At 35.6% G+C, this 25,530-nt stretch overlaps 3 protein-coding genes and 1 long non-coding RNA gene across 6 annotated transcripts; all 4 read left to right on the forward strand.

Annotated features, from left to right (window-relative positions):
- Nucleotides 1-1,194, forward strand: mid1ip1a (MID1 interacting protein 1a). The gene has a single exon (XM_056260740.1). The coding sequence runs from the start codon at nucleotides 100-102 to the stop codon at nucleotides 556-558; it is 459 nt and encodes a 152-aa protein (XP_056116715.1). The 5' UTR covers nucleotides 1-99; the 3' UTR covers nucleotides 559-1,194.
- A 1,028-nt stretch (nucleotides 1,195-2,222) lies between these two features.
- Nucleotides 2,223-9,600, forward strand: si:dkey-100n23.5 (cyclic AMP receptor-like protein A). Its single transcript, XM_056260723.1, has 13 exons — nucleotides 2,223-2,388; nucleotides 3,187-3,239; nucleotides 3,326-3,380; nucleotides 4,291-4,347; nucleotides 4,511-4,571; nucleotides 6,074-6,161; nucleotides 6,264-6,353; nucleotides 6,446-6,484; nucleotides 7,900-7,978; nucleotides 8,327-8,374; nucleotides 8,460-8,542; nucleotides 8,715-8,856; nucleotides 9,040-9,600. The coding sequence occupies exons 1-13, from the start codon at nucleotides 2,302-2,304 to the stop codon at nucleotides 9,214-9,216; spliced, it is 1,059 nt and encodes a 352-aa protein (XP_056116698.1). The 5' UTR covers nucleotides 2,223-2,301; the 3' UTR covers nucleotides 9,217-9,600.
- Nucleotides 9,601-10,246: 646 nt separating this feature from the next.
- LOC130094449 (uncharacterized) lies at nucleotides 10,247-12,147 on the forward strand. Its single transcript, XR_008807976.1, has 3 exons — nucleotides 10,247-10,381; nucleotides 10,661-10,753; nucleotides 11,582-12,147. It is a non-coding gene; the product is annotated as an uncharacterized LOC130094449 (long non-coding RNA).
- A 918-nt stretch (nucleotides 12,148-13,065) lies between these two features.
- senp7 (SUMO specific peptidase 7) lies at nucleotides 13,066-25,530 on the forward strand. 3 transcript variants are annotated; one of them, XM_056260692.1, is made up of 21 exons: nucleotides 13,066-13,201; nucleotides 13,564-13,719; nucleotides 14,464-14,562; nucleotides 15,782-15,885; nucleotides 16,923-17,481; nucleotides 17,897-18,185; nucleotides 20,250-20,431; nucleotides 20,587-20,664; nucleotides 20,823-20,856; nucleotides 21,064-21,261; nucleotides 21,374-21,621; nucleotides 21,868-22,004; nucleotides 22,238-22,354; nucleotides 22,703-22,822; nucleotides 22,954-23,046; nucleotides 23,318-23,463; nucleotides 23,562-23,599; nucleotides 23,731-23,774; nucleotides 24,852-24,920; nucleotides 25,038-25,188; nucleotides 25,299-25,530. In XM_056260692.1, the coding sequence occupies exons 2-21, from the start codon at nucleotides 13,609-13,611 to the stop codon at nucleotides 25,476-25,478; spliced, it is 2,997 nt and encodes a 998-aa protein (XP_056116667.1). In that variant the 5' UTR covers nucleotides 13,066-13,201; nucleotides 13,564-13,608; the 3' UTR covers nucleotides 25,479-25,530. The 3 variants fall into 3 exon arrangements, with proteins under 3 accessions (XP_056116667.1, XP_056116666.1, XP_056116668.1); XM_056260691.1 differs by having other exon boundaries at nucleotides 13,608-13,719; XM_056260693.1 differs by having other exon boundaries at nucleotides 13,608-13,719; nucleotides 21,874-22,004.

Genomic DNA, 25,530 nt, shown 5'->3' on the forward strand with positions numbered 1-25,530 from the left:
AAGGCATATAGAATGCAGATGTTCAGAAGAAAGCTAAACACACCAGAGAGAAACATACAGAGTAAACTACTCTCGAATTAACCCTCATAATCCACCAAAATGCAGATGTCCGAACCCCTCAGCCAGAAGAACGCTCTCTTCACGGCAATGAACCGCTTCATCGGCGCCGTCAACAACATGGACCAGACGGTCATGGTGCCAAGCCTGCTGAGAGATGTGCCGCTGGACCAACAGAACGAGGAGCAGAAGCTAACCAATGTTATGGGTAGCTATCTGCGGGATGCTGAGGACGACATGTACAGCTATTACAGCCAGCTCAAGTCCATCCGGAACAACATCGAATGGGGTGTCTTGCGCGCAGAGGAGCAGAGGCGCAAAAAAGACTCTCCTGCGCCGGAGCCAGTGCACACAGAACCGGACAGCGACACGGACCTGGAGCAGCTCCTGCAGTATCATCTGAAGGGCTTGCATGGGGTGCTGTCCAAACTTACAAGCCAAGCCAACAACCTGACCAACCGATACAAGCAGGAGATTGGCATTGCTGGCTGGGGACAGTGAAATGCATCATGAAGGATCCATGTCTTTGAATATGATGAACAATTCTGATCTAATATGATCTATTCTGCCTTTGTGGAAGAGACAAAAGGGACTGACCGAACAGATGTTAAACTGTCAAAAGTTAAAATGCAAGGCAAAGCGAGAGGGGGAACTGGGTTTTGTAGTAGTATTGGTGTTGATCACTGACAAATTGTAAGGGCTGCTTCCTGTCTTATGACGTTATATTTGCACAGGCACTTTCCCTTTTTTACAAAAACAAAACAAAATCTCCGTTCAAATGGCTGGCTGCCATTACCTTGATATTTAAATCTATTTATGGATTATGTATAATTGAAAGCTTTTATTTTTTAATTCTTCTTTAAAGTTGTTGTCCTATGATGTTACTGTGTGTTCCAGAGGACTGATGACTTTTTCATGACTTTAAGAACAAAATGTATGATAGTTTGTTTATGTGAAAATTCCTATAGATGAAGCAGAAACTCTGTAGAAAACTCCTGGGAACGTTTCCTGTTAATGGCCTGAAACTATCTGTGAATCAATGACGTGGACAACTCTGAAAACCACTGCTTGTGTGTGTCATGATGAGTTCCATGAGATTCTGGGTTAAATTGTGCCTAAATGCCAGTATGATAAAAACATTTTCTGTGTTTTGTATTGAATTGGTTTTTTATAACAAAATAAACTTTTGTAATTTGAATATCTGTGGTTGTTTATTATTCATTCATGCTCAAAAATAATCCATAATTAACAGGCACACACACATCCTGCACCATGTACACTCCTCATTCCTTAGTTCTTACAAAAGTCTATAATTTAAATAACTTTCATTTCTGAGACTGATGGGATAATGACAGTTCTCATTTAATCTAATAAAATGAAATTCCCATTTTACCATTTCAATTTCTGTGTATGCGAGTATACATTAAGTGAGACCAGATTATAATAATCAGGTTTATATAATAATTAAATAATCAGATTATTTATTTTACATACAAAGATTATTTATGTTCATATTTGTATTTTTTTGCAAAAGTAAATAGGCCTACACACATATATTTTGAGGGCCTGTAGGACCTACAAATCTGTGGAAGGTATACGGCTCGATTGGACTGACCAAATTTAAATGTGTGTATAAGTGATCAAAATTCACATGATGTTGCTAAAATACAATAATTTGAATAATGGAAGTAATTTATTTTATAATATATTTAAATGTAAACAACTGAAGTTTTTATTGCACAATGACTTATTGTCCAAAGATACCAAAGATTCTTCTTTTTTGGACCTAAACCTAAACAAACATGTTGACAAAGTGAACTGCCACACTATGTTATTTGGCTTGGATGAATCAAAATCACCTTGCTTTCACTCTACTAAATGTTTCATAGTACCATGTTATGAAAACATAAGACACACTATTCCACAAAATGAATAAACAATCAAATAACCTATCTATCAATACGCTGAAAAGTCTTATCCGTTTATTTTAATTCAAATAAAATTAATTAATCAATAACATGACCTCACTGTAAAAACAACAGCTAAGTCTGTAGAAAATATAATGTTTATATGAAAACTACGTACACTGGCAAACTTTTTGCGAAGGAAAAACTTAATCGCGTTTCGTATATCCTGGTGTTGTTTGTCCCAGTGTGCACGCCTTACGTGTCAATGGGAATGTGGTGGTCTCATCATGTGCGTTGTCCACATCAAAATATTAGTTAGTAAAAAGGAAGAATAATTATGGGAGATGAGCATACAGTTCAGCTTAACAACACTAGCAGCTCCCGCTGTACTTTCTTTAACGCAGCGCCCGACGACTATCAATGTGTAAGTGTAATCTTGTTTTAAAAATTAATGTAATGCTAACTTGTTAGCCCTCATGCTAATCACAACATGACATCATCCTTTCCAGGCATGGTGATTTTTACTAGTAGTTTACTCCTAGACGTGAAAGTAAGAAAGTATGGTGATTGATAATCATTTAATTTTAGTTAAACATTCTTGTGGAAATATAAGATGGCTCATGGTGAGGTAAGTTCATTTGTAAATAAATTACTTGAGCTGTGATGGGACAAACCACCCAACACACGAGCAGGAAAATGGTTTACATTTCTTTGGTGAATGGTTACAAAGTGTCTGAAAGAACTGTATAGTGTTCAAAATGTAAAGAAATATAAGGGAATCAAGACGTCTATTTAAAATGAAACTTCATAAGAAAAAGACTTCATGGAATTAAAGGGATACTCCACCCAAAAATGAAAATTCTGTCAACATTTAACTTACTCCCCCTCAAGTTGTTCCAAACCTTTATGAATTACTTTCTTCTGCTGAACGCAAAATAAGATATTTGGAGGAATGTTTTTATTAACCACATGGTTGTGGGGCACCATTGACTTCCAATAGTATGGAAAAAAAAATCTATGAAAGTCAATGGTGCCCCACAACTGTTTGGTTACAAACATTCAATAAACTCAAACAGGTTTAAGACAACACAAAGGTGAGTAAATGATGAGATAAATTACATTTTTGGGTGAACTAGGCCTATCCCTTTAATGTCATAGAACTTTTCCTTCCTGGTTGTCATTTTATTTTTCATTATATTTATGTATGTATTTTAATCCTCAGGATGTGATTCTTAAAGTGAAAAGAGCCACAGGGACATTTTCATTAGTGGCATGGTGAGTTGATTTATATTGCACAGAGCTTCTTTGTTTTAAAGTGATTATTGAGCATTCTTAATTAACTTAAAATTTCCTATCTGTAGCTTTTTCATGCTCTTTGTGATATGGCTGCTGCGCAGATATAACTCTTTGGCTCAGGTACAGTGTGTGTTTGATTTGAATTGCCAAGATACATACACTACTGTTCAAATGTTTGGTGGCAGTAAGATCTTTTTTATTTATTTATTTTCTTCTTCAAATTAATACTATTCAGCAAGGATGCATTATATTTTGCAAAAGTGACAGTAAAGATGTTTTGCTACAAAAAAAGCAGCACAACTATTTTCAACGTTGATGATAATAATAATAAAATGTTTCTTGTGCAACAAATCAGAATATTGGAATTATTAGAGTAAATTTAGTTTTGCCATCACAGGAATATACATCTTTTTAAAATGTATTAAAATAGTAAACCGGGTTTCACTTTATTTTGATGGTCCCTTTAACACATTCTGTTGACTATAAGTAACATTGCACCTACATGTCTGCTAACTCTCATTAGAGAGTTAGTAGAGTATTAGTAGACTAAAAAAAGAGTATTAGTAGACTAGTTGGGTTAGGGTTAGAATAAGTTGACATGTGTCAAAGTTACTTATAGTCAGTAGAATGTCTGTTGGAGGACCATCACAATAAAGAGTTAGCAGATATTAAGCAGACAGTCTACTAATGAGATTAAGTCTACTAATATTCTAATGAGAGTTAGTTGACCTGTAGTTGCAAAGTTACTTATAGTCAACACAGAATGTTCACAAGGGACCATCAAAATAAAGTGTTACTGTAAACTGCTATTTTAAATTGAAAAGTGCAGTCTGTTTGAAGAGTTCGTTCAAAAACATAAACAACTCCAAACTTTTGAATTGTAGTGTTATTACCCAACATAATTTAAAATCCGCTAAAGTTTTAGTAATTGTCATATTCTGTCATGTTGTTGATTAATATGAATTATTTTAAATAGCGGATCTCTTTTTATCTGTATGTTATAATCTCTCTTCTTTCCTTTTTTTTCCAGAAAATGGTAGTCAGTCTGACAGTAGCTGCATTTTTTGACAGTGTTGCATATGTTATGGTATGTTGTGTTGATTCATTTGTGTGTATGTTTGAGAGAGAGATGCATATGAAGGCAGAGAGTAATTATTCAAACTAATGTATGTTGAAAACAGTTTTTTTTTATCCCTCTTTAATAACTTTATTTCATTGCGCCTTTTCTTTTCTTTTCCTCTCACCTGCAGGGAGAGTCTCATCCAGAGGGTTCTCTGTGTAATTTTCAAGCGTGGTGGCTCACATATTTTGGTAAATTGTGCAACTGATTAAAAGATGTTTGTTTATATGTGTACTGTCATATTAAAGGGTCAGTTCACCAAAAAATGGGTAAGGCATTAATTACTCCCCCTCTTTCATTCATCTTCTGAAAAAAATATATATATTTTTAATGAAATTTGAGAGCTTTCTGTACTCTCCACAGACAGCTACGAAACTACCACTTTGATGCTTCAAAAAGTTCATAGTGATCGTAAAACTAATCCATATGAATTAAGCATTGTAGCCCAAATTTTCTGAAGAGACTCGATCACTTTATATGATGAACAGATTGAATTTAGGCTTTTATTCACAAACCACGATCAGCGAACATAAACAGAAGCTCAACTGAACCTGCTTGGTGCGCGATAACAAATGTCTTGCGGAAGCTCAAACGTGCTGCGTAACACGAGAATGAAGCTCATTGATTCTTGCGGAAGCTCAAACGTAATGCGTAACACACGAGAATGAACCTCATTGGTTCTTGAAGAAGCTCAAATGTGTTGCGTAACATGAGAATGAACTTCATTGGTTCTTGCGGAAGCTCAAACGTGATGCGTAACACACGAGAATGAACTTCATTGGTTCTTGTAGAAGCTCAAACGTGATGCGTAACACGAGAATGAACTTCATTGGTTCTTGTAGAAGCTCAAACGTGATGCGTAACACACGAGAATGAACTTCATTGGTTCTTGTAGAAGCTCAAACGTGATGCGTAACACACGAGAATGAACTTCATTGGTTCTTGTAGAAGCTCAAACGTGCTGCGTAACATACAGAATGAACCTCACCACGTCACCACATGCTTGAGCTTCTGTTTACCACAACTGATGTGTGAGTTGATGAATGTTGTGTGAATGTGAATAAAAGCCTAAATTCACCCTGAAGAAGGCTGTTTGTGCCGCTACGCGTGGGTTGTTTTTTCCCCCATGTTTTTTAAATTTTCTACTATGAAATAGCCAGTTAAATAAAGGCTTTTTATTAATTCCTAAGAAGAGTGCCTTGGATTTCCTTCTACTACATGCCTAAATTCAGTCTGTTCATCATATAAAGAAATTTGGATTCAATTCATATGGGTTAGTTTTACTATCTCTTTATGAACTTTTTGAAGCGTCAAAGTGGTAGTTGCGCAGCTGTCAATGGAGGGACAGAAAGCTCAAAATGATCTTAATTTGTTTTCCGAAATGAACGAAAGTCTTATGACTGAACTATCCCTTTAATGTAAAGTAACGGATCATTAATTCGGACATGGTATAATAAGATTATTTAATTTAGTCATTGATGTAACTAGCAGTAGACATTTAAGCCCCAAAATTCACACCACAAAAAACATGTACAGTATGATATTTGTGAATAAAATGTGAATTTATTCCAGACAAGTGTGGATATGAAGTAACTCTAGAAACTGCATTGCATCAAAATAGAAAGATGACATCCTTTGTAGACTGATATCATGATAAATTGCTGTTGTTGTTATAGTTTTGACTTTGTTTTAGACTGGGCTGCACTGGTGTGGGTGTGTCTTATTACTTTCAATCTCTACCTGAACCTGGTGAGAGAAATCAGAACTGAACATTATGAGATGTGAGTCAATATATACAATACACACAAAAAAAAAAACAAATTTAGTTGTGTGTAATATATATATATATATAAGTATTCCTAACATCTGCATGTGCTTCTCAGACCGTACCATGTGGTGGCGTGGGGGGTTCCTCTGCTCATGTCCACCCTCCCACTGATGGCTGGATACTACGGTCCTGCTGGAGCCTGGTGGTATATGACCTTTCATTTTTATATATATTCTTAATTGCAGTTGTATCATTACAGTAGTCATCAGTCCTTTCTGTCTCATTCTTTTCCTGCAGTTGGATTACAGATAATCATGTTGGGTGGAGGTTTGGCATGTAAGTTTGTAATGTTCAACGTGTATGAAATAAAATGCGTGTTGTTTCTGGGGATGAATCTGGGTTGGAGTTATGTAACTATGTTATGAGTTTCATCACATTTCAGAGGTTCACGCAGCTCATCATGCTATTTGAATCTAAGGAATTTCCGTTCTCATTCTGACAGGTTTTTGTGCATGCTGGAGCTGCTTAGAATATTTTTCACTCTAATTATGTAAAGTTTATTGCTGTGCTATTGAACACACTGGTAAACACTGGCCACAGATATATTTAGACACCTAAAATGCATGAATGTTTTTGCATTACATAACTATATATATATATATTTATATGGATGCACAAGATATTGTTTCTGTTGGTTACTAGCCAATATTTAATTTATCCATATTGGTCGATATTGAATATTTAATTGTTCATTCTAATTTTCCATATATTTACATGACCTTTTCCATCATCCAACAATCACTTAAAAAGTAATCTTTAAAAATAAAACTTATTAATAATGTTAAATGTTAAAACTTTAGCAAATCTGAAAAATAATATTCATTTTTCATACTGTTAAAGGAGCTGTATGTAAGAAATGCATTTCAATTAATCATAAAATGGCCCTGATGTGTCTCTAGACATTAAGAAATCATGTCCATTTCAAATACTTATATCACTGACAACAGTAGTACGGCCACAATATTGTCATTTAAAAAGTGAAGTTGCAGCCCTCAACTGATGTTGATGTTGTCATCTTGTGTTTTGGCCTGAAGCCCCACCCTCCACCTATCTACCAATCACGAAGTCAGTAGTGTTTCGGCATCCGGGTTGCCAGCTCTGCTCTAGTTGAAAGCTCCTTGTGGCAGCCTATATTCCTGCTGGATCCTGCAGCCTATCTGGCAACCTCGAGTCAGGGGGGAGGGGGAGGGGATACACCGCTCTACAGTAATTTGAAAGTGATTGCAGTACCAATTTTGGCCACAATCCTACATACAGCTCCTTTAAAGTATTTTAAAATGTTGTGATGCGTAAATTCAGTTGTAGCATTTAAAATGATTGATTTTACTTTTTTTCTTTTACAAATGTAAAGATAATTATTATATTATAAAAATTATTGATTTGAGTTTTTAGGGATTTATTTGAAACTTTAGACAAATTATAAATATATATATGAAATCATATTTTAAATGTACTATATTATGTAATTATTACATTATATATTATGTATATAATGTAATATATACATAATATATAATGTAATATAATAATATATAATGTAATGTATAATGTAAAGAAGGATAGCACAAGCGCACTATCTAGGGAACGTAAGTGTCCTGATACTTTTTGAGGCCTCTGTTTGTGTATTGTCTTGTTTGTTTGTGTATTGTCTTGTTTGAGGTGTAAAGTATTTCTTTGTTTGTTTTTTGCAGATGGTACGTCCCTCTGTTTAGTCTGATTATCCTCATGATCTGCTGTTATGCTCGAATCATCTGTGTGGCCAACGAGAGGGTGAGTGAATGTGACTCACAAACATCAGCTAAAAAATTGTCCCACTACTTCCAAAATTTGATTGCATGGCAATTTTAGGTCCAACTTAGGTGTGTAATTCAAATTCATCTTGAGAAAAGCACTCCCTGTTCTCTGTAATGCTGACGTGCCACGGTAAGGCTGAAAGTGAACGTTTTGCACGTCTGGCAGATTCTTCCAGACACTGACGCAATAAATCAGGCTATACCTGCTCATGTACGTGCAGAAACCCGTGTCCTCTGCACAGCTCTTATGGTTGGACATTCAGCATTGTACAGTACACACACCACATTATTAAATGCATGTTTAAAGTTACTTTCTTTATTTCAGATGCGGTCCTGGTTAGGCACCTTTAATCCTGAAAGAGAGAGGAGGAAGGTTAGCGTGTGTATTAGTGCATGTATTACAGTCCTGCCATCCACTGGTTTATACATCAGTAATGCATCATTACTTCTTCCTTCAGATCTCTCTAGCTGAAGAGATCAGACCGTTGAAGTGGTATCCCTCTGTCTATCTGCTCGTCTCCATCTTCCCCCTCATAAATCGGTAACTGTGCTGTTTTTTTCCCACATTTTACATACTGAACCTCATGAATGTGATCTGTATTTATATGGATTTCCATATTTTCTGAAATGAAGTGTCCCACATGTTAGCTGGTCACATACCCTATAGTTGTGGATGCATCTTGTGTGCATGATCTGCATGTGTATTTCTGCAGACTTCATAATGCTGCTTACCCAGAGGACCCTGTGTTTTCTCTGACATTACTGCACGTGCTCAGTGCACCATTGCATGGACTTGCAAATGCTCTCGTCTTCAGTAAGGACACCTGGAGTCAACTGAGTTCAACAGGAATAAAGGTATAGTTCACACTCACTGGTCTCAGCCATGGATGGCGGTGATTGGTCTTCTTATATGTCAGTCAGACAGTCCCTTCCTGTATCATTATGGTTACTAGGCAGCATAAGCAGCAATGCATACCAGACACATTTGTGCGGTTTGTTTTCAATCTCTCATTCACGTAACGCATTTGTTTTCCACAGATGGCGATCCAGTCTCGACTGTGTGACAGCACAAAGATTGGAGAGTACCATGCCACGAATGTAAGATACACACATGACCTTGATACACACTCCGATTCTGATGATGAGGACAACAATGTCATCTTTTACAGTCCGAACATGATCTTAAAAGACAGGGGACCCTTGGAAAGTGTTTAGAAATGAAGTGTGTATGTGTGTGCCTTTAAAGAGTTTCATTCAGTGTTTATGTTGCAGCTTTTGTTGACATTTTAAAATGTATTACGATTATTGCAAAACAGAAAAGAAAATGGTTGATAGAACGTCTTCCTTTGCCTTTAATGATGGGTAGTATCATAACATTTGTTTGTACTGTATTAATGTGGGAAAGCTTACCACCTGAAAGTAATATATTTTGTTGTAAATAATGGAATTAAAGACTGCCTTTTCATTCATCTGAATATTTCAGACATTATATACTTTGAGAAAATTTGAGCATGTTTTACTATCATATTTATGAAAATGTATGCTATATTTTTGTATTGTTTACATATTCAACAAATTTTTAATACAAATCTAATAACATTTATCTCGTGTTTGTGTCTTTTGCCTTGTATAATGAGTTAGCACTCTAACTTTAGTTAATCAGCTAATTAACTGTGAGTTCTAGATATTGAATCTCAGCACTTAAATCAGGATGATTAATGAGAAAGCCCTGTGGAGTAAGACATGCTTCCCATGATAAGAGCGTTATAAAAGCTCCTCAATATAAACCAGTGATATAAGCTTAAAAGTTTGAGTCTTGTTTGTGTAACTTTGTCTTACGAAATCTAAATTTAAACAATACTGACACCGTGTGGACAGAACAGAAGTATAAACATTATATTCTCGTCAGAAATAGACTATATTTATCGCTCTATATCTAGCTTTATGAAATAAGAATCCAAAAAGTTGATTCTAAAAGTGTATTTAAATATAATCTAAAGTGTTCAATAAACTATAAGCAAAAGGAGAGCTGTTATTTCGCTGTTCTGCTTTCCTGATTGGCTGTGTTGTATTATATCATCTAAGCGCATTTAACAGCGATTGGTGAACAACGACTCGTAAGTGACGAGGGAGCCAATCAGTGAAGAGTGCGTTGTAAAATTGATGATAAATGCAACAGTAACCATACGTAACACATTTTCATAACATCAGCTGGCGAACATACTCGGCAGGGCACTCCCGGAAAGACAACAGTATCATCCGACCATAACCTGTAAAGGCTTGTGTTTCAAGCCAAATTGCTGTGTAGGAAACGGAATACAGTGGAAACTGTAGCCTCCGTTACATTCTATCTACACCATGGTATGACTTCTGATAAAAGGTAAGACTTATTAGTTCTTTATACGCCTTTAACATTTATTTCCTGTTTACGATATAAAAGCCTATTATATAGTTAATATTATTAAATAATATATATATATATATATTATTAACAAACATTAACAAAAAAGTATTACATTTCTTGACATGGTTTCGTGTACATACAATTGTATAGGCCTATGGTAATATGGAATTTTGCTTTATATGAGTACACAGTGTAGCAGTGTTGTGATTTGTGTTTTGTGTATTTGTATGATGACTTGCAACATTTCCTTTACAGCCAGCGTCTATGTGGTACGCAAGATCAGGGCTTCCCTTAAAGAGGGAGAGCAAACAGAACAACCTGTGCTCACACCATGTAGCCTGGCTAAAGGTGAGTTTACATTATAAATAAATATATATATATTTTTATGTAAAGTAAAGTCAATTCACAGGAACAACAAGTTATCAAACTCATGTAGAATGCAACAGTTACCGCCCCCCTTTTCAGTGGCGCTGGTTCTGAAAGTTTAAAAAACGTTTTTTTCTTCTTTTTTTATATAAATAAACGATGAACCAAGCCAATCAGCTACAAGGTGAATCACAATACTATAAACTCTGATTTAAAGCAAAAATGTTTTTGAAAATCGGACAAAAAGAGAAATGTACAAGACTGTGTACTTAACAAGAATTACAATCCCATAAAGCATTGCGAACAGCATAATCGAATTAAAAACGATTACGTCATTCACAGCGCTTAATGGATGTGGGCGGAGCTAAACATCTATTTTGGAGCGTGTTGCTTTTTTCCACTCTGATTGGTTTAGTTTTCTGTACAGCATCATCATGGGTAATGTAATTTTTCACCAGCAATTCCATTGTTAAACACGATTATTTTATGAATAAACTGACTGCTTCAGCAGAACCATGGATTAACAACCTCGTAGCTCACAGTCACAGTTGGTATGTCTTTTAAGGTTTTAAGTTATCATTCAAAATCTATTTCCTTATTGAGAAAATGAATGAAGTTCTTACTTCTGGAACACACGTGTTGCACTCTACTTAGAAAGTATATAGAGTGAAAGTGCATCTCAGTGTTTTATTACTCAATAGCCTTATCTGAATGAGACAAAGTACATCAGTGTGTAATAGTTCATCCACATTGTACAGAGGGTGTTTTCGAAAGTCACTGAAGTTGCCGGACTTGTTTGTGTGTTTCCAGGGAAAAAGAAGAGCAATGCGTCAGACAGTGCATTAATGGCAGCTCCAGAGTCTGAGGGTGCTGTTGGGTCATCTGCACCTACAGGGACAGCTATACAGACATGTGGTTCCTGAGGTTAAAGGTCACGCAGAGGCAAATCTGGAAAAAACTGCCTCGCTGGACACCAGCATATGTTGTGTTTTGCATGCTGGTATTCCAACAATGGCATCTAAGCCGGTCTTTTCAACAGAGACTTTACAGAAGCAGAAGGCAGATTGTGACAAAGATCTGATATCAGACCAGTTTTGCTCTACGTGACCTTTATTCTCAGTTGCCAACACTGGCTCTGTTTCCTAGCTCTTTCTCTTTTTCTTTTCCCCTTCAGCTGTAGTTTATGAAGGTCTGTTCATCAACCTCTGCCTCAGGGGCGGTTCAGATCTGATGTTTACCTGCAGCTTTTGTATTTATACTCACTAACAAACTGAATGAACACGTATCACTGTAACTAAAATTAACTTTGAGGATATTTATAAGATAATTTCATGTTTGTTATGATAAAAACAACTAATACAATTGTGAAACTCCAATTATTGTTTGCTCGTGTTCTTCCTAAACCACTCAACATTTTTTTTGTAATAAACATTTCTTCTATCTTGTCCACTCTATGAACCTCTATTCTTTGATAAGATAAACACACTTCTGTATTTAAATTATGGCATCACAATGACATAATTCCTCAACAGGGTTAGAGATGATCTCCGTAATCAAAGGATTTATTTTAAACAACATGAAAGTTGAAAATATATGTATTGTTATTTAGATGTGTAATTGTAAGTGTTATTTAGATAAATACTCATGGTCATGTTGAGCAATATTGACAGGGAAAGGATTTTGTGTCACACAATGTAAACTATAAAAATTAATATTAGCAAAAAACTAAAGCAAATTAGATTTGCATTAAATTATACATGTATTATATTAGTTATATTATATTATAATCAGATTGAGGACGGTTGTTTTCTGCTCCAGCATGACAATGTCCCTGTGCATAGACAAATGTTCTACTGACCCTGGTGTGATAATGTAAACCTGAACAAAGTCTAGACCTGAACCCCATTTGAACACCTATAGGATGAATTGGATTGCTGACTGTGAGACTCCGTCAGTGCCTGAACACACTGGTGATCTTATGTCTGAATGGGACCAAATCCCCACTGCCATGTTCCAACATAATAAAAGCTTTTGAAGAGAGAGAATAGAGAAAGCGTTTAGAGAGAACCAGCTCCCTATAAGATCAATGTTTTTGGTTTATTTTTTATAAATGCTCAACAAAGACATATTGTTTGAGTGTCCGAATACTTTTGTTTTGTCCATACTTTGTAATTTCGTACAGTCTATGATTCAACCTCAGTGAAAACAGGAGCTTTAGTTTATATTTAACTCAACATTTCGTCCATGGCGCTAGATGGCGCACAATACCTTGTGGGGAGAAGAGAAGAAGAGAACCCGACTTCCTGTGAGTGGCGGAAGTTTTTAATCGAGGAATCTAATCCTAATATTCATGTGCTCATTTCTGCTCAGCAACTGAATTATCTTCATTAGCCATGCTCTACAGCTTAAACTGACTACTGGACTTAAAAAGTAGGTGCGATATATAAACACTGAAACCAGATGAAGGTATAATAGGGCATTGTATTTAGCTACAGGCCAGTTAAGATCACTTTTAATGTGCATCAGTGTAAATTGCTGACTGTTTTACTGCACTGACCGATGTGAATAGTTACAATGTGCAGATTCTTGACTCGGTATATTAGTTAAAGTCATCTAATGATAAAATAATCTGATTTAGCTCTTCTAGGACTGGTTGCAGCGGTAACGTTACATTTAAATGTATTCATTTAGCAGACGCTTTTATCTCTAGAGCGACTTACAATTGAGGAAAACAATCTACAAAGTAGTATATTAAGGTTCTTATCCTGTCCTGATTGTTCGTCTTCTCACTGCTTTATCTGTGATCTCAAAGAGGCCTTGAAACATCTGTTTGCAGAATGCCACATGAAAAAACCCGCAACAGCCCTCTTTCTGATTCCTGTCATTTAACTCTGGACCGGAGGAGAGCTCTGACTCTCTCACCTGGGATCAGACGTGACAACTGTCAGGTATGTCCATGACTTCAACAACATTGAGGATTGAGGTGTTTACAGTGTTTCAGTGCTTTCACCTAAATCATTCGGTAACACGTTATTTTACAGTGTCCTTGTTACATAAGTTACATGTACTTATTGTAGTAATAACAGTAAATTATGTGTAATTACATGCAACTAACCCTAACCTAATCCTAACCTTATAGTAAGTACATGCTGTTAATTAACATTACTCATTACTTAATGTATTATTACACTGTAACAAGGACACCTTAAAACAAAGTTAGTGTATGCAAAACTTTTATTACTTATTCCTTTTTATGAATCTTATTAATCTTGTGTCATTAATAGCTATGTATTCATTTAATTATCATTGTTACATTCCTTGTTGCATTATTATACTTTTACATGTTATTGATTTCTTTAATCATTTATATATGTTCTGCTATATGCGCTGGCCTGATATGTTTGATTATTTCCAAATGGTGTCTCTTCTTCTGTTTCCTCTCTTTTACATCTCCTTTCATTGTGCAAACGTCTTACTACTTTTGGGTCCTTATTTCTTTATACTCAGATCTTCAAAATCTTCTTCTGTTAGATACAATACTTTCAATATTTCATTATGAACTATTTAATTAGAGAAATCTTTTTTTAACCTATTTGTTATTATAATTTCCATATTTACTTAATTTGTTGTCTTTATCATTTTATTATTTTACTCTGCATCAAAAGTTTAACCCATCTCTTCATGCGTCTCAGACTGAAAGTCCCCTTAAGATCACCAGGAGAGTTTCCGCAGCTGAGGATGAGTGTGTAGATACGGAGATGTTTAAAGATCTGAAAAAGAGCCACTCCAAGGTAAATCAGATGGACAGGAAGTGATGCATTATATGTGTTTGTGTATTTGTTGACAGTTCTTTTCCAAGTTCTAGTAAAGAACTACATTTGAACCACTAAGACATTATGGACATTTGTGGTGGAAATTCACCAATAAAATTAAAGTCAGGCAACTCAATGGTAAAAGTTAAATAAAATGTATTTATCTGAAATCGCGTAATATGTTTCTCTTACTACCGAAACATATCTGAGAGACCTACAAAGTGAGCTCCGAGCAAAACAGAGTATTTATTCAGTAAGATCATACATATTAATGTATCATTGAACAAAGACTTTCAAATTGATTGGATAAAAAAATGAGCAGATTATCATTAGGCCTCTTATTCTTCCTTTTATCATACATATAAGTACATTTTTCAGTTCTTGACATCCCATAATATTATCGACATCCCATAATATGCATGCCCACCTGACGTGCGTAAATATTTTTAATTGGAAACATCTTATCTGACTTCCTAAACTCTCCCCGGCCTAACTGACCCTGACTGCAGAAAGAAATAATTATTCCCAAGTTGCTTCTCACAGCATTTGTTTATTAGCTTTGAAACATCAGAGAGAGAGAGGAAACACAAAATATAATATATCTGAGTTTTTCACCAGGTGTATGACATGTGTATATATATATATATCTTTTACATTTTATTATTGAGAATTGGGCCACTCTCTCTGTGTACATACACGTCCCCTTACATTCTTAAACAGTTGACACTCTTTTAAAACCATTACTTTTGTCTTCCTTCTCTACTCACAACATATCTTAATATATATATATATATATATATATATATATATATATATATATATATATATATATATATATATATATATATATATATATATAATTGTCTCATAATTATGTAAGAAAATCTATGTAACTTATGTAAGGTTAACAAAATTGATGTATAAGCAGCAGCATTGACTGAATACATAGAAGCAAATAATATTTATCTTGCACATTTAGTCAAATAACTATTGTTCTTTTGTGTGTTATTGCTTTTATAAATCAGAAACTATAGCAATATGATAAAACACACAAGTGTTCAATGAATTATGCATGGTCACCAAGTTATATAGTTTATTAGCATAACTATATGGTTGCCAAGCTCAATAAATTCAACCTGATATCTCCTAATGTGTGGCAGTTTCTGATTGGCTTTGTTTTGTTTTTTTGTACTGTTAGATCCACTGGACACAGCTGGCCTCAAATGGTACATCCTCCCAGTCAGATCCCAAATCACTAAAAAACAGCATTAAAGAACATACAGTATGGCAGGAAATCCAAAGGTAACGTGCTTTCCACATTAACCTTCAGAACCTGAAGGCGAAGCCCGTTCTTCGTCACTCACTGTAAACGTTTAGTTATGTTGTATGTATTTTTTACATTGCATTATCTGAAATCGTTTTGAACCACACAAATGACAAAAGAATGACTTGATGAGTGTCAATTGCATGTGTGATATTTTGTGTGAAAGACTCTTGCATGTATTTTGACAAGAATTACATTTTTTAAACAGAAAACAGAATTTTTAACATTCTTGATTATCCAACAGCTGTTTCCTGGCAGAGGAAGTGATGCATTGAGTGCATTTTGCATACTTCAACATATTGTTTGAAGCCAGTTTTTGTTGGGGGGTTACAGTAAAACTGTACTGCTAGAACTGAAGTGGTTTCTCTTATCTGGCATTAACAAATTCCTATGAAAACATTTGTATTATTTTCCCTGATGTCCACTTATAATTTTAATCAAGTAATTTTTTAGTAATTTTCCACCCTCTCTCTGATCCTTAAAATAGGCTTGCTGGATAGAGTTTTGAAAAATACAAAAAGTACTAAATTGCTGTTGTGTTGTTGAGCACATAATTGTTTGCTGTTTTTGATGCTTAGTTTCATTAAACCATCTGGGGAGGGAGAAATGTTAGAATATAGTATATATCAGACTCTTGTTTCAAATGAGCAGAGGGAAATCCTGTTTTGCATGATATGGTGCACATCTACACTCTCCTACTGATGTTTTTTCTTATCATTTGTACACCATCTGTGCATGTTGACCCATTTCATTCCATGTGCACACTGCTTAATACGTTAAAATGGCTAATGTTTAAACTGTCTGACTTGTAGTTAAGGAGCTACAGTGTTTTTATGCTGTATTTTGTTGAGGCAAATATAATTTATGATTTATAATTTAAAATATTTTGTGATCTTTATTTGGCAGTCATTTGTTTTATTATTTGTTATTTACTTATGTATATGTATATGTGTGTGTATGTTTGAGCAATATCAATTTGATTGTTGATTGTTTATTATTTATTCATTTCCCACAGGCGTCAGGTTAAAGTTGTCTTAGAAGATGTTCTTCAGACAGAGCTCGGACAGAGACTAAAATGTAGTGGGCAGACTTGCAAAAAGACAGACCAATCAGAGAGCAAAAGACGGAGTGATCACACCTCAACAGCCACACTGAAAGAAAAGAGGAGATCCAGTTTAACAAAAAGAGGAGGAACAGACTCTACTAAACCAAATGCCACTTCACCATCACCTAATCCGACTGAGTCATCCACTGAAAATGAATCATGTCTACACAAGGACATCAAAAATCTGCAATCCAAACAACTGAACTCATCACTGAAACTCCCAGATTCATCTCAAGTATCAAGTAAATCTTGTTCACCCAGAGAAAGCGACTCGCCACAGGCTGTTCAGATTAGTGAACTGTTTGCTAAACCGAACAAACCATTTACTTTTAAAGAGAATGAAGCATCACTTCTTGAAGGATCTCCACAGCATGAGGATGTGCTTTCCTCTGAATTTGAAATTGTATGCAGTCCCTCGTCACCATTAGAAATGCAGGGTAGCCTGAGAGAAGAAATATCAGATAGTGAGGTAAGACCTGTACACCTTGGCAAAAGATGTTGAAACATTTAACCTGCACTGGCATTCAAAAGTTTGGGGTCAGTCGGGGTTTTTTTTTTACAGAAAGAAATGAATACTTTAAGCAAGGATGCAATAAATTGATGAAAAGTGACAGTAAAGACATTTATAATGTTACAAGAGGTTTCTATTCATCAAAGAATCCTGGAAAAAAATAATTATGGTGGTTTCCATATAAATAACAAATTATGTTTTAAAAAATAAATTAATTGCACTATCTTATCTCATAATTAGTAATCATGAGATTAATCGCAATTATTAGGTTTAGCAAAGAAAATTATAAGAATAAAATCTGTTTAGGATTCACTTAGAAACTTTACCATTTTATTGTAGATCATCCTTTTTGATTCTGCCTTCGATTTTACAGCATCTACCCAATAAGCAAGAAATGAGAGAAACACAAGAGCCCCCAAAGGATTCTGCAGGAGATGAGGAAAATCACTTGCGCAAGAATGGAGATGTGGTGCAGGAAGTGGAAGGGATGAGAGGAAGTGTGTTACGCCTCTTGGTCGGGGCTGAGGGGCAAATCCCAGTCAAAAGATGTCGTATGGATAGCTTCTCAGGTGAACAGGGTCCCAACTCAGACCCCGCCTCTGGGAGTACAGAGGGGCGGAGCTTCATCATAGAATCCTTTAAGCTCGACCCATCTGAACCTAGTAAGTGATTAGTGCCGAATATTCAGCAATCATTTTCATTAACATGTACCAATTAGAGGTGGAACGATATATCGTTAAATCTATATAAAAATGTGACGATATAAATCGGTGATCACAATATAGTTTTACCCAAGACTCTGCTTACTCTATTTATAAGGTAGGCCATAATTCACCCAAAAATGTAAATTCTGTCATCATGTCGTTTCAAACCTATAAGATTTTCGTTTATCTTCCAAACACAAATGAAGATATTTAAGAAACCTGAGAGATTCCTCTTCCTTCATTTAAAGTCCGTTCCTCTAAAACTTAAAAGATCCAAAAAAGGCATCGTAAAAATATCAATTGAGCTGTCTAATCCAAATCCATGTCTTATGAAGAGACATGATGGCTTTATATGATAAACAGATTTACAATGCACTTACTGTAGTAAACACGGACGTTCAAATGTGTGACGCTTGCGAACAACATGAGGGTGAGTAAATGAATGTCGGTGTATGAATGAGTGTGTGAATGGGTGAATGTGAGGCAAATGTAAAGCGCTTTGGTGGCCATTGGGTCTGTGAAAGCGCTATATAAATGCAGTCCATTTACCATTTAAATGGAGACAATTTTGATTTGACACTCTTTTCCATTAGAACTTTGATTGATTGCATCGTGTTGGAGCGGCTCCTCAAAGTGCAAACATCATTTTAATCACCGTATCGCATTTAGTTGTAGTAGTATGATGATTCAAAGTGTTTTAGATGGATTATTCTTACCATGTAAGTGCATTAATAAAGTGAGAGACAGGACATTGCTCCATGAGCACCAGGAGTGCTGTGTTCGATGCCTGCAGTGAAAGCATGAGTGTACTGCTTGAGAAAAAAAATGAAAGTTTACGGAGTTTGAGTGAAAGCACTACATTAAACTACTATATATAGCTAATGTTTAATATAATGTATAATAATGCAATGGGGGAATATTTGTGGGTCCTAATAATGCCAAATGTCTGATTTTACCAGTGAAAAAGGGCCTACATTATTTATATAGTGTAAGCATATGTTTCTAACATAATTCTGCATTTTCTGCTTTTTTTTTCTTCTGGTGTCACCATTGCCCTGCCCTGTGTAATGGGGACCAGGACCAAGTTCAAGTCTATTCAAGTCCACTACCCCAAGTACATACAAAATTTAGCATTTTAAACAACAGTTGATTTTTTGTTAACTTTTTACCATATGTCGTAGAAGTAATAATAATAAATAAATAAATAAACTCTTCTTTATTTTGGCTCAAAATATTGTTCAGTATCGTGATTTGTATTGAATCGTGACATACGGTAAGTGTATTGTCACTCACACCCCTAATAACCGTACATAGTAATAAACGTAAAAAAAAAAGATGTTTAGCTACATATGTTGTAATAAAACATTTTAAAGCAAATAACTTGCCATGCGTCATGACTTACTCTGCCATTCAAAAGTTTATGTCAGTATGATTTTATTTCTTTGAAAGAAATTAGTTCATATATCCAGTGAGGATTAATTAGATCAAAAGTGGCAGTAAAAAACTTTCATCAAACTTCCTTTTGAATTTTCTATTCATCAAAAAAAAAATCTATCACAGTTCCCACAAAAATATTAAGCAGCACAACTGTTTCCAACATTTATTATAATAAGAAATGTTTCTTGAGCACCAAATAAGCATATTAGAAGGATTTCTGAAGGATCATGTGACACTGAAGACTGGTGTGATGGCTGCCAAAAATTCAGCTTACCATTACAGAAAACACTTATTTTAAATTGTAATTATATTTCACAATGTTACTGTTTTCACTGTATTTTTGATCAAATAAATGCTCCCTTGGTGAGCATAAGAGACTTTAAAAAACATTTTTGATTATCAAATCCACGCCAAACTTTTGAACAGTAGTGTATGTAATTGATAAATGACATTAACAATAACAATATTTTTGTTAATAATGACAATAACAATTTTTTTTTTCTAAAGTTGTCCACCTCATGTTTTACTTCTAAACTTTGTATGTTTATTATTTAAAAACAATAATTCTATCATTACCTCACTTAGTTGTTCTCTCCAGTGAAGAGGATGAGGAGGAAGAGGAAAGAGAAGAGGAGGAAGCCTCTGCTTTAAACACCCAACCCCCGGAGTGTGCAAAATTCATGAATAAAGTAGATGAATCAGCAATAGTTTATGAGCAGAAAAACACACCTGAGTGTAACTTACAAACCACAGAGATGGATGCCCAGGTTTGTATGATAATCTAAATACTGGACTAAAAGAAAATAGTTAGTTTACTAAATATATAGCTCATCTATATATAGCAAACCATCTAGCTCAACATAAGGGGTGTTTTGCAACTGGTCACTGGTACTTATGTGTGTTTGTATGCTTTCATTGTCAGAGTTTTGCTGTGATGGAGCTACAGCTGTCTTCCCTTCACATGGGTGGAGTTAATGTCACATCCAGTGAGAGTATGATGGTGAGAACGATATGTTGATGTGATGGGTTGGAGTGATCAAATATGTCTGAATCATTTTGATGAAAGTTATAAGATATATAACAGGAAGTGTATGAGGAAGGTTTTTGAATCTGTGTCTATCTTAGAGTATCGTTGATTTTGAATATACTGTTTTTCAGATTACTACAGACAAGATCACCGTTTCGTTGAAAGGTAAACATGTTTTAAACAAAAATGATTAGAAATAATCTGGTGAAGTGTAAATTACTTATTTTTAAGCATTTACTGTTTTCTATTTTAGATTTTCCTAGGTTTTATATTATAATATAGATTAGATATAGATCAAGGTAAGATATATGCAAGAGATACCTTATAGATTTTTGTAAACATCTGTCTGTTTTTTTTTTCTTGTTTACTCAGATTCTTCAGTGAAAATTTCTATATCAACCGCTAGTGTGTGCAAATACAGTGTGTGGGAGGGGCCTACATTGAGGGGGTGTGGCCTGGTTAAGGATGATGAGGTCCCACCCCCTTCTCTGCTCCTCTTTTGGCTGTCTGATGCTCAGGCACACCAACTACACAATGACCTGTCTGTCATCGAGTCAGGCACACGTCCAGGTGAGATTACTGATTTGTTTATAGATTACTGTAGTATTCTTTTTTTTTAAATAATGACAGTACTTTCTTTTATCCTCTCTCCTTTTACATATGTTTTCCTGTGTGTGTACAGCTGAAGGCAGTACATGTGTGTTGCTGTGTTTGGCTGAACCTCTTACTGGTATTGTGAGTGCGCTCTTGGCCTCTTTAATGGACTTGGTGGGTTTGAAGCAGAACGGCTCGGAACTCTTGTCCCCCCTCACACAGCCGGACAGCCTGAAACTGCTGCAGAGCTCCCAGGAAACCCTCCTGCTCCAGCTGCTGACGCCCAAAATTGATGCGCAAACCAGCACTGCACATGCAGCTGTATCTGCTGTGAAGGTTCAGACAAAATATTGTATCTATGTATCTATGTTGCATGTTTGCTTTTTTTCTTCTTGTTTGCCAGTTCTTCCCTGAAGTTCACTTTTAATGTTAGTTATTTTGTTACCATCGTGGTTTTTGGATGATCTGTTTTCCAGCTTTGCTTGATGTGGGTAGCTTAGAAAGAATGATTGATTATAGGAGGCTATATAAAATGTTTTCCATTTTATATAGCCATTTCATTGATTGAATGTGTCTCTCCAGTGTCAGGATTCTGATGTTCAGTTGGAGCCAGTCTACACTCTGTGCCATAGAAAAGCTCAGGGTTCATACAGTGTTTCCTTGGCACCTACAATTGGGGCAGAATGGACACCGTACCGACACTCTGTCCCGGCACGCAGGTGAAAACTTGTTGAAACAATGTTTAAGGGGGGTTTACTCTCTCTCATTCAAAAGAGTCTGTAAGTTTGTATTATTTTTGTTATTATGTGCTTACCAAGGCTGAGTTTATTTGACCAAAATACAGTTAAAAGAGTAAAAATACTCTGCTTTGAATAAAATAAAATTATAACCCTATATTTATACATATTCTCTGTACCTCAGTCCTAATTTACCACTATTCCTCCCTGTTTAGATTGATTCTGTTCCCTCCTCCACCCTCAAAAGGAGCCATTACCGTGACGACAGAGGACCTGGAATGTTTAGACAGCGGCGAGTTTCTTAATGATGTCATCATCGACTTCTACCTCAAGTAAGACTAAGACACAATATTTCAGTGAGAGGAGTTGAATTAGATCCAATCCTTCACAGTTATTCTGGGAGGAAAGGGGTTAAGAACTGTGAGTTTTGACTATAAGCATAAAATTTGGTCCAGTTGGCATCTGGTTCTGCTCAAATCCTACACATGCCGTCTTAATGATGTGGAAAACAATCAACCATTTGCTTTTTTTTTTAGCATTACATTTTTAGGTGCTTAAATCTGAATTCAAAATAACCCTGAAGATGTCTTATTAACTTGCTACCAAGAGTGTCAACCAATACTCTCTTGAATATCGGCTACAAACACGCAGACTGATGTTGTATTTTATGTGTGTTTCAGGTATCTTATGGTGCAAAAGGCCCCGCGGGCATCTGTACACAGATCTCATGTTTTCAGCAGTTTTTTCTATAAGCAGCTCACACGCAGAGACAATGCTAATGAGGACAGTACAAGCACACCGTGAGTATTTGTCACAGAGCACACACAAAGTTCATATATATATATATATAGCTCTCTTACTTATTGTTACAAAAAGTTTTTGTTACACAACAATAGATTAATATATTTTTATGATGGATATGTGCCATCAGAGCTCAGGTCAGAAGGCATCAGCGTGTGAGGACATGGACCCGTCATGTAGACATCTTTGACAAAGACTTCCTGTTTGTGCCTGTAAATCAAGAGTGAGTACTAGCTATACAAATACAATGTTTGGATACTTAAGCCATATTTACTTTTGTGGGGCAGTGTTTTTATTTATATTTTTGTACTTTAAATCAGTTTCTGTTCATTAGTTTGTGTTCATATGGACATATATTATGGACTTTTTTTTCACTCACTGGACTGTATGCGTATGATGCAACTTGTGAGATTTAATGTGTCTGCCTTGAATGTACCTGCGTAAATCATATTGTTTTTAAAAGTATTTTATATCAAGTCTGGTGTTTGTTCTAGAGCTCACTGGTACCTCGTGGTGATTTGTTTCCCCGGCTTAGAAGAGCCGCAGTATGTGAAGAGGGATGGAAGTGAAGGTTTGGGTGAGTCTGAGGGTGAGATACATGGAGAGAATAGATCCAACAGTGATGAGGACAAAACTACAGGTACAAATTTGATTTTAATGCTTTACTACTAAGCTACTCATGCTTACTAGTTTAAGAATTATTTCATGATTCTAGACAAACTTTTGTTCTTAATCTAGATGACAGTCGTATAAAGTCAAGCACGTCTCATCCTCTCGTAAGTCAAAATAAATGTTAATAACTGTCAGAAATCTGCATTGGATTACATTTGATTTGGTATAATGGAATATGGATAGATAATGTGCACATGTACGGCAACAGCAGAATCTTGTGCTTCTCTTTCTGTAGAACTGTACAGAAAATACCTGCAAAAGACACACCGTGTGTAAAAGGTATGTGTGTGTTTTTAAAGGGGTCATGAATTGCATTTTTTTTTTATATATATAATGTTTCCTGAGGTGCACTTATAATGTTAGTATGATTTTTACATCAAAAATGATCATAATTTAGAAATAAAAGGCCATTTTCAACCCTGATTTCAGCCCTCTGATTTGAACTCTCTGTTGGAAGGGGCGTTTCTGCTGTGAGACTTCAGTGTAAATGGCCACTGCTGTGATTGGCTAACATCTTGCATATGAAATAAGTATTACATGTGGAACTCTCTCGAAAATGTTTACTACATTGTGAAAAGTGTTGATTGCATTGTAACTCCCGTTGCATTAAAGGTTGCAGCGATGAGCATTGTAGCCAATGACCGACTGTCTGTTGAGCGCAGTGAATGCAGTGCTCGATTTCTGCACTCTCACGAAGGCTTTCATCATAACTAACAGTTCAAACATGATGTAAAAAAGAGTGTAGACAGTGTCATATATTATAAAGCGAGTCACTGCACTGAGACATTCACAAAATTGAAATCCCTAGCATAAGGATCCTTTGGAAGGTGATGTTAGTTTAATCCAGTGATCCTGTATCTCTCTTCTCGTCTCCTCATCTCATTATCGTGCCAGTGAGCGGGGCCAAAGAGCATTGATTTGATTCTGCAGAGGCGGTCTTTCGTCGCACTGTTATGTTATAATATGACAACATCCAAAATGAGTTGTTTTCTGAGCTGGGATTCTATAAAAGCTGTTTTTGGATTAACGAGGAAGTTTTGAGTTTTGAAACGTACAGGATGTTTTTACAGAATAATAGATATTAGCTGTTATTTTCAGTCAACTAATACTCTGAGTGTTAGTTGACATGTAGTTGCAAAGTTACTTTTATAGGTAACACTTCATTTCCATGGTCCAACTTTAAACATTCTACTAACTATAATTTTTATTAGGCAGCCTTTCAGAAAATAAATTTCACTGCTAACGTGTTAAATTTGATATTAACAAATTAATTGAAATGTTTAATTTAAGGGCTTTGCCATTTAATGGGCAGAACATTTTTAATGTTGAAAATGATTTTACTCTTTATATTTTCAGACCATGTATTCTCATAATGGATTCCCTGAAGTTGTCGGTTCATGAACGTATCTTCAAACTCTTGCGCGAGTGAGTGTTTGCACTCTGATAGCAGTCCAACTATCTTACATTTATGTTGTGTTATTATCATAATTGTTATAAATATATCTATTTTACATTAATTTTGAGGAGTTGTTGTTTTTTTAGATACCTTCAGGTGGAGTGGATGGCAAAGAGAGGTTGTTATCGTGACTTTAGTGTTGACCACATGGTAGGTTCCCACTGTAAGGTCCCCCTACAGGACAACAGCAGTGATTGTGGCCTTTACCTGCTACAATATGCTGAAAGCTTTTTACAGGTAGACTTGCACTCGTTCTTTATTCTGGATGGATTTTCAAATACAAAAATGTGTGTAAGAATCTGTTTTGACCTCAAAGGCAACTGCAATGCTGTTTGTGTATCTTTCAGGACCCTGTGTTACACTTTGACTTCCCACTGAGATTGGATCGCTGGTTTCCACGGCAACAGGTGCGAGGGAAACGGGAGGAGATTCGAGACCTCATCCTAAACTTATACAGATTTCAGAAAGGCTCTTTGGGAAATGAAGCTCTAGAAGATAGAACAGATTATAGAAATGTCATTCAGTGATGTAAAGCTTTTAGGTTCACGTGATTATTTTACCCTAGATGTATATATATTT

Source organism: Rhinichthys klamathensis, unplaced genomic scaffold (assembly GCF_029890125.1).
Source record: "Rhinichthys klamathensis goyatoka isolate OS25496 unplaced genomic scaffold, OSU_Roscu_1.1 h1tg000177l_1, whole genome shotgun sequence".
Taxonomy (NCBI): domain Eukaryota; kingdom Metazoa; phylum Chordata; class Actinopteri; order Cypriniformes; family Leuciscidae; genus Rhinichthys; species Rhinichthys klamathensis.